Consider the following 8,397-nt stretch of genomic DNA (forward strand, 5'->3'; position numbering starts at 1 on the left):
AGAAGACGTGGAGGAAACTTTCGCCAAGCTGGCGCCGAAGGCGAAGACAGAAGTCAAGAAGCCAAAGGTACGCTGAAATTTCAAACCCTAAACCCTAAACCCTAAACCCTAATTTTCCTGAACATACCCCAAACCCTAAACCCTAGTGGCGGAAGAGTTCTCGTGCTTACTATTTGCAGTCAAGTGCTCAGCAGATCATTCCCTTGTTGCGAGATTGGTCCAACGGGACTAGCTGTGCTCTAGCTCTGAGGGTTTAGGGTTTAGGGTTTAGGGTTTAGGGTTTTGTTGCTTTTGCAGGTTCTTCAACTGCTGCCGGACTCCAAGAGGTCCCACACCATGAACATTGCTTTGGCCAAATTCAGCAATTATTCTTATCAAGAGCTCAGGGAGGCCATCATAGACCTAAACCCCAAGGTTAGGGTTTAGGGTTTAGGGTTTAGGGTTTAGGGTTTGTGGGTGAATGGAGGCTGCCATAGCGTCTGCGAGTTCTGTTTTGTTGAATTTGGGAGTTTGTTCCCATTTTTTCTTTCTCCAGTTTGTTATTAATTAATAAATGAATATTATTTATTATTTTTAAATTTAAAATTAGTTTATTTCGAGTTTTAATTCAGATTTTAACTGTGGAAGCGACGGAGAGCCTCCTGACCTTCGTGCCCACGCCGGAGGAAACTGCGGTGATGAAGGAATACATCAATTCAGGTTTGTTTTGGAGGAAATTTGCCAAATAAAGGAATAAATGAATTAAAAATAACAAATGAAAGCGAAATTTGGGATTTATTTTGCACAATTGTGCATTAAAAGTGCATAATCGTGCAGATCGTGGCTCGCGTGGACACTGGACCATGCGCAGCACAGCGCATGCATTTGCAAAGCTGAAATGTTCATTTCTGCAATTATTTTTTACAATTTGGTGCATCTTTTTAGATGAATTAATTCCATTTTGCATTATCTATTCATATATGTGCATAAATCCCACTTTTGTCTAAAAAATCCATTACATATTTGTGCATACATTTCCACCTTGTTGCTTTTTATGTCCACTAGCACTTGTGCACATATTCCCACCACTCCACACGCATGCACGCTGCACTTCCAGCAGTCCCGCACAACAGCTGCACTAACCCCAGCCCCCCCCCCGCAGCAGCAGCAGCAGCAGCAGCAGCAGCAGCAGCAGCAGGAGTGTGCTGCTGCTGCTGCTTGCAGGGGGCGATCTGCGGCTAGTGGACCGGCCCGAGCAGTTCGTGGCCGCCATGCTGGGCATTCCGCTGATGAAGCCGCGGCTGGAGAGTCATTTGTTTGGGCTGAACTTCGGGGAGAACTTCCGGGAGGCCTGTGGACCAGTGGACCACTTGGCAGCAGCAGCAGCAGCAGCAAGCAGCAGCAAACGGCTCAAGAGCCTGCTGTTCGCCGTGCTGCAGCTCGGAAACCTCCTCAACGAAGGAGACCCTCAAAGGGGAAACGCCGAGGGTTTCAAACCCTCGACTTTGGCCAAACTTTCCGAAGTTCGCTCCACCACCAAACCCGTCAGGACTCTCCTCCAGTACCTCTGCGACGTCCGCAAACCCTAAACCCTAAACCCTAAACCCTAAACCCTAAACCCTAAACCCTAAACCCTAAACCGTAAGCCCTACAGGCCGCAGGCGCGGCCTTCGGCGCTTCCAACGGGCTCCTGGGGGCCTAGGAAGCGTCCGGCGCGGGTGCTTCTACTTCCAAACCCTAAACCCTAAACCCTAAACCCTAAACCCTAAATGGGGGTTTGCGGCGCGGTTTAGGGAATTCGCGGGGCAGCAAAGAGGGGGGAAGGGGGTTTGCTGCGGAAGGGGGCGGGGCGGAGATTTGCTGCTGCGTTGCGCTGCTGCTGCTTGCTGCAGTTCAAGTGTATGTACACTAGCGTGCTTGCTGCTGCTGCTGCTGCTGCTGCTGCTGCTGCTGCTGCTGCATGCGTTTTTGTCGCTTTTTGCTGGTTTTTTCTGGGGAAAAAAGGGAAAAGAAAAGGGAAAAGGGAATTAATGAAAATAATTCGGAAAATGGATTAAAAAAATGCCAAAAGTGCTGCGAAATGCTGCAGATTGTTTGGGATCAAAATCCGGACTTGTTGAATATTTTCGAAGAACTCAAAGTCTGCGACAAAGCCCAGAAAATCGACATCGGCGCCGTCGAGGGAAAAATCCAGGCCTTAAAACAGGGTGGGGTTGTTGTTATTTTAATTCCACTTTTATTTCTTTTTTTTGTTATTTTTAATTCCACTTTTATTTCTTTTTTTTATTTTTAATTCCACTTTTATATCATTTTTTTGTTATTTTAATTCCACTTTTATATCATTTTTTTGTTATTTTTAATTCCACTTTTATATCATTTTGTTGTTATTTTTAATTCCACTTTTATATCTTCTTGTTGTTATTTTAATTCCACTTTTATTTCTTTTTTTTGTTATTTTTAATTCCACTTTTATTTCTTTTTTTATTTTAATTCCACTTTTATTTCTTTTTGTTGTTATTTTAATTCCACTTTTATTTCTTTTTTTTGTTATTTTTAATTCCACTTTTATTTCTTTTTTTGTTATTTTTAATTCCACTTTTATTTCTTTTTTTTATTTTAATTCCACTTTTATTTCTTTTTGTTTTTATTTTTAATTCCACTTTTATTTCTTTTTTTTGTTATTTTTAATTCCACTTTTATATCTTTTTGTTGTTATTTTAATTCCACTTTTATTTCTTTTTTTTGTTATTTTTAATTCCACTTTTATTTCTTTTTGTTGTTATTTTTAATTCCACTTTTATTTCTTTTTGTTGTTATTTTAATTCCACTTTTATTTCTTTTTGTTGTTATTTTTAATTCCACTTTTATTTCTTTTTAACTTTTCATTTATTCCATTTCTTCCTTTTGCTGCTTCTTTTGTTTATTCCTTTCTTCCTTTTGCTGCTTCTTTTCAAGTCGTTGCTGCCACTTTAAACCCTCTTTTGTGGTTTCGCCACTTTAAACCCTTTTTTGTGGTTTCGCCACTTTAGACGCTCTTTTGGGGTTTCGCCACTTTAAACCCTTTTTTGTGGTTTGGCCCCTTCAAACCCTTTTTCGTGGTTTGGCCGCTTCAAACCCTTTTTTGTGGTTTGTCCCCTTCAAACCGTTTTTTGTGGTTTGGCGGCTTCAAACCCTTTTTTGTGGTTTGGCGGCTTCAAACCCTTTTTTGTGGTTTGGCGGCTTCAAACCCTTTTTTGTGGTTTGGCGGCTCCAAACCCTTTTTTGTGGTTTGGCGGCTCCAAACCCTTTTTTGTGGTTTAGGAGTGGCGAAAGTGAAAAACACTGTCCAAATGGCCCGCAAGGGAAACGAAGCTTCGGGTGTCTTGGGAGAAAAAGACCCGCTGGCCACCATCATGGACGAATTCGTCGAAGAGGCAGAACCCAAAGTTGCAGAACTTGAAAAGTTCCTCAAAGAGGTCTGCTGCTGCTGCTGCTGCTGTTATTGCTGCTGCTGCTGCTGTTATTGCTGCTGCTGCTGCTGGTGCTGTTACTGCTGCTGCTGTTGCTGCTGCTGCTGCTGCTGTTGCTGCTGCTGCTGCTGCTGTTACTGCTTTTGCTGCTGCTGCTGCTGCTGTTGCTGCTGCTGTTGTTGTTGCTGTTGCTGCTGCTGCTGCTGCTGCTGCTGCTGCAGTGCCCTACTGTCAAGTTTGCTTGGGATAAATTGGATTTCGAATTCTCAAAGTTTAAAAATCGGAAATTAAATATTTGCAACTCACCTGCGGCCCGGAGATCGGCGCTGCATGCGCCTTTGGGCGAAGTTCAGAAAATTGGAAAATTCAGAAATTCAAGTTTTGGGTTTTTGGGGCGATCTGAGTTCGTTTTTCGATTTTTTTTGTTTATTAAAGTTAGAAATTGCATTTAATAAACATTTGGAGGCTTTAATTGGAAGAAAAAGATCTTTTTAATCTCTTTTTTTCGAGTTTCCGCCGCCGCTGCTGCGCAGGCCATGGAGGACTTCACCTCCACAGTCCACTATTTGGGCTACCCCGAGAAAGACGTGAAGAAAATAAAGCCCGACGAATTCTTTAAGCAGCTTTTTGCCTTCGTGAGAAATGTGGAAACTGCGAGGAAAGCCAAGCAAGACCTTCTGGAGCGGGAGAAGAAGAAGCAGGAAGCGGCGGCCAAGAAGGCCGGCAAGGCCGCGCTTCTCGCGAAGAAATGAGTCAAAGTCCGAAGTAAATTAAGTATTAACAAAAATTAACAAAAATTAACAATAATTCGAAAAAAAAGAACTAAAAAGCAATTAAAATGACTCCAAAACAATGAAATTCCAACAGAAATCCACAGCCAGCAGCTACACCCGCGAGGGGCGTATTATGGCGCCGCTGGCAGCCTCCACCTGTACATACACCCGAACGTGTTGAATTGCATTTTCATTTTTGTTTTTTGAATTTAAATTTATTTATTTAAATAAAACAGAAGCTGGCACTTACGGGGCCGTGGGGCAAGGGAGGCAGAACTGCTGCTGCTGCTGCTGCTGCTGCTGCTGCTGCTGCTTTCATGGGCCAGTAGGCGCAGCAGTCGTGTTCCTGATGCGGAGAGAAGAATGCAGTGTCATTTCATTTCTTTTTTTTATTTTTATTTCAAACTTTCTTTAACTTTTATTTCAAACTTTCTTCAACTTTTATTTCAAACTTTCTTCAACTTTTATTTCAAACTTTCTTTCAACTTTTGAACTTCAAAAACTCACGAACTTCCTCTTCCGGGACTCTTCGAAGCCCCCGAAGAAGTGCAGAGACTCGCAGGGGCTGCGAAGTTGAAAATAAAATAAAAGTGACAGCAAAGCGCTCGCGCGGGCCGCTGCTGCTGCTGCTGGGGTGTACGTACACCCCAACGCTCACCCCCGGTAGCCCCGGCCCCAGCAAGAGCCGTTCGGCTGCAGAGTCCAGCCCTGTGGGCAGAGTGCTGCGTAGTTGCGGGCGTAGGGGGGCCCTGGGCACCTAAAAGGCCTTAAATGAAAGCTATTTTGGATTATTATTTGAATTTATAATTTTTAATTTCCAAAGAATTAATTTAAATTCGAAAAAGGAGCGAAAACGCGCACAAATAGACTGCTTTCCGCCGCCCCGCGTCCAGCTGGGCGTCCAGCGCCGCCATCTCCTCCACGTTGTCTCTGCGGAAAATTAAATTCGAAATAAAAAATAATTCAAAAAATAATTCAAAATCTCACTTTTCAATTTCTTGAATCTGAAAAGAATGCAGCATTAAGAGTGGGGGGGAAGCAGCAGCAAGCAGCAGGTGGGCTTACGAGTTGCTGGGTCGTCGGCAGCGCGTCGAAGCCGAGGGAAAATTCATTTGCGATTTCTTCGATTTTGGCATTTAATTGCATTTAATTGCATTTAATAATTGCATTTAATTGCAAAAATGACGAAAAATGATGTTTAAATGGAGCACCTTTGATGGTTTCCGCCATGTTCGCTGCAGTTCAAGAAGAGTGATCGCACTTGCAAATTCAAGTTTCGCGCGAATGGCCGCACGCAACGCTTACTGGAGGTGCTTTTTGCGGTGAAGGGATTTATTCGAACAGAATGCGTTTTTGCAAAAAAAGAAATCAAAGAAATCAGAAAAATAGCGCCAGAAGAGAGAAACGGGAGCCGAGTTGAGACCCTGCGACACAGGGAAAGCTGGCGGAAAGCGGGGCGCAGCAGGAGCTGCATTCGCAGCATTTTCCGCTGAAACTCGTCGAAAAAAGTATTTTTTTGTTTATAAAAGTTATTTAAAAGTATTTTAAAAAAGTGTTTATTGGAGTGACGGGTTCTGTGCGCAGAGCTGCTGGGGTGTATGCGCACCCCGGCGCTCCGCTGCAGCTTTGAGCCGCGACGCAAGTCAGTTGTATTCTTGTTTGAAAATCTTAGCCCTGAAGCGCAACAAAGTTTTTTCCCGTTTGTTTTTCCTAAGGAGCCTTTTTGAACTGGACTCCGTTTTTTCCGTGGCTGTTCTGAAGAGGCGCCCGGCGGACGGCGCCGCCGACGAGTGGTCCACTGGTCACTGCGGCGATCCGCGGGACTCCTTCGATTTTTTAAAAGCTTTCTTTGTTTTTTTGAAAGCAAACTATGCAATCGTGTAGAAAGCCTCAGTAGCACAGCTTTTGCCTCCCAGAACGCGCGCTGAGGCCGCCTTCTTCGCCCGCCCCGCGCCGCCGCCGCAGCAGCAGCCCTCCGGCGAAAGCGGAGCCTTCCGGCGCAGTGAGGGCCCCTAAATGGGTTTTATTTGTCCCTTTTGAGATTTAAAGTGAATTAATTGAGTCGAAGCAGCATGAGCGGGTTTCCGGGGCCCCCGGGGGGCCCCCCGGGGGGCCTCCCGCAGACCTTCTTCAACTTCTACAAGACCCGGCTGTGCGGCCGCGCCCGCGGCCGCCCCTGCAGCTTCCCAGCCCGCTGCAGCTTCGCCCACAGCGCCGCAGAACTGCGGCCAGTCTTCGACTTGACTTGCACTCGGATGTGCCCGCAGCAGCAGCGCAGCGGCTGCTGCGCTGCTGCTGCTTGCCGCTACTCCCACTCGCCCTCGCAGCTGCGGGCCACTTCTTGCTGCTTCAAGACTCAGCTCTGCAGGGCCTTCCAGACAGCAGCAGGCTGCCCCCTGGGCCCTCGCTGCAGGCACGCTCACGGGGCAGCAGAGCTGCGGCGGCCCCCGGAGGCTCTCTGCGCTGCTGCTGCTGCTGCTGCTGCTGCTGCTGCTGCGCGCCGCAGCAAGCTGCAGCAGCAGCACCACGCGCGACGCCGCGGACGCGCCGCGCTGCTGCTGCAGCACGCCGCCGCGCAGCCGTCGCCCCGCAGCAGCAGCAGCAGCAGCAGCAGCGGGGAAGCTGCAGCGGGCTGCGCGTCTCCTCGCCTCCGCCCCAGTTCGACCAGGCAAGAAACCGCTGCTGCTGCTGCTGCTGCTGCTGCTGCTGCTGCTGCTGCTGCTGCGGAGCCGCTGGCGGCTTCGCCGGCTTTAGGGCCCCCCCCGGGATTCCCAGGCTCGCCTCAGCAGCACCTGCAGCAGCTGCTGCTGCTGCTGGCCAGTGGGTGTTTTGCTGCTCACAGCCACAGCCTGCCACTTTCTGTTTTGCTGCTGAGTCCCCCCCTGGCTGCTTCTGGCGCTGCAGCAGCAGCAGCAGCAGCAGCAGCAGCAGCAGCAGCAGCAGCAACGGCGGAGCCGCAGGGCGAGCTCAGGTGTACAGACACCCTGCTGCCCGCGCTGCCCAGGAAGAAGCAGAAGCCGCGAAAAGATCTTTTTGCTGCTTTTGCAAATAAAAATAAAAAAGAATTAAAAAATAAAGAAAAAGAAAGATTTGCTGCTGCTCTGGGGGCCTCCCCCAGCAGCAGCGCCTGGGCAGCTCTGGAGGCTGCTGCAGCACAGGTTGTTGCTGCTGCTGCTGCTGCTGCTGCAGCGGCGGCAAAAGACTCAGCAGCAGCAGAGTGCGCAAACGCAGAAGCAGCAGAAGCAGCAGCAGCAGCAGCAGCAGCAGCAGCAGCAGATGCAGCAGACGTCAGGACTGCCAGCGTTTCCCCCGCCACTGAGCAGCACACAAGTTTGCTGCTGCTGCAGACTATGCCAACTCCCACAGAAGCAGCAAAGAGCCTTTCTTGTGCTGCAGCAATTCGCAGCGCCCTGGGCGAGCTCAGGCCGCCAGCAGCAGCAGCAGCAGCAGCAGCAACAGCAGCAGCAGCAGCAGCAGCAGCAGAAGGCAGCAGGAGGTTCCTCCAAAGCGTCGGCCGCACAGCCCCAGCAGACATTCAAAGACACGCAGCACTCAAGGCCATTCTTTGCAGGCAAAACAACATGTAGCAGCAGCAGCAGCAGCAGCTGCAGCAGCAGCAGCAGCAGAAGCAGCAGCAGCAGCTGCTGCTGCTGCTGCTGCTGTTGAAAGCAGCAGCCATTCTTCCCCTCGTGCCGGCGTAGCTACACAGTAAAAGCTTAGTATAATGGAGTTGAATTTATTTTGGATTAATTTTAAAAGAAATAAAAAGAAAAGAAACAAAAATGATGTCTTGAGTTGCTTCGTTTTTGTTTCTTTTAAATAAATAAATAAATAAATTAACTAATTAATTAAAAATAAATTAATTAAAAGTAATTTAATGAATAGCGCTGCTGCAGATCTTCCTTCTGCCAGGTGTACGTACACCTCGTGGCTTCCACTTTCCTTTTTTTATTTTCATTTTTGACTTCATTTGAATTCCTTGACTAGCCAGCTGTCTGTACACCCGAGCACAGTGAGCAGCAGCAGCAGCAGCAGCAACAACGGTAGCAGCAGCAGCAACAGCAGCAGCAGCAACAATAACAACAGTAGCAGCAGCAGCAGCAGCAGCAGCAGCAGCAGCAGCAGCAGCTAGCCGCTGCCAGGGGTGGTGCTGCTGCTTCTGCGCTCTTGCTGGTTAATTATCAGCGGGTGTTTGC

At 47.9% G+C, this 8,397-nt stretch overlaps 2 protein-coding genes across 2 annotated transcripts in view; both read left to right on the forward strand.

Moving 5' to 3' along the window:
- The window catches only part of ENH_00085670 (formin homology 2 domain-containing protein, putative), a gene marked incomplete at both ends in the record, with an annotated part of 6,619 nt that extends 2,439 nt beyond the window's left edge, over positions 1–4,180 (forward strand). Inside the window, 7 exons of the mRNA XM_013583596.1 lie at positions 1–67; positions 298–414; positions 612–699; positions 1,204–1,553; positions 2,069–2,186; positions 3,280–3,434; positions 3,962–4,180. The exon at positions 1–67 is cut by the window's left edge and continues 26 nt beyond it. Coding sequence (XP_013439050.1) covers positions 1–67; positions 298–414; positions 612–699; positions 1,204–1,553; positions 2,069–2,186; positions 3,280–3,434; positions 3,962–4,180 — 1,114 coding nt within the window. The remainder of the gene's footprint in view (positions 68–297; positions 415–611; positions 700–1,203; positions 1,554–2,068; positions 2,187–3,279; positions 3,435–3,961) is intronic.
- A 2,093-nt stretch (positions 4,181–6,273) lies between these two features.
- Positions 6,274–7,788, forward strand: ENH_00085680 (zinc finger (CCCH type) protein, putative; the record flags this gene model as incomplete). Its single annotated transcript, XM_013583597.1, has 1 exon — positions 6,274–7,788. The coding sequence occupies one exon, from the start codon at positions 6,274–6,276 to the stop codon at positions 7,786–7,788; it is 1,515 nt and encodes a 504-aa protein (XP_013439051.1).
- Positions 7,789–8,397: the final 609 nt, after the last annotated feature.

This window comes from Eimeria necatrix, genomic scaffold (assembly GCF_000499385.1).
Source record: "Eimeria necatrix Houghton genomic scaffold, Enh_scaff999, whole genome shotgun sequence".
NCBI classification, from domain to species: domain Eukaryota; phylum Apicomplexa; class Conoidasida; order Eucoccidiorida; family Eimeriidae; genus Eimeria; species Eimeria necatrix.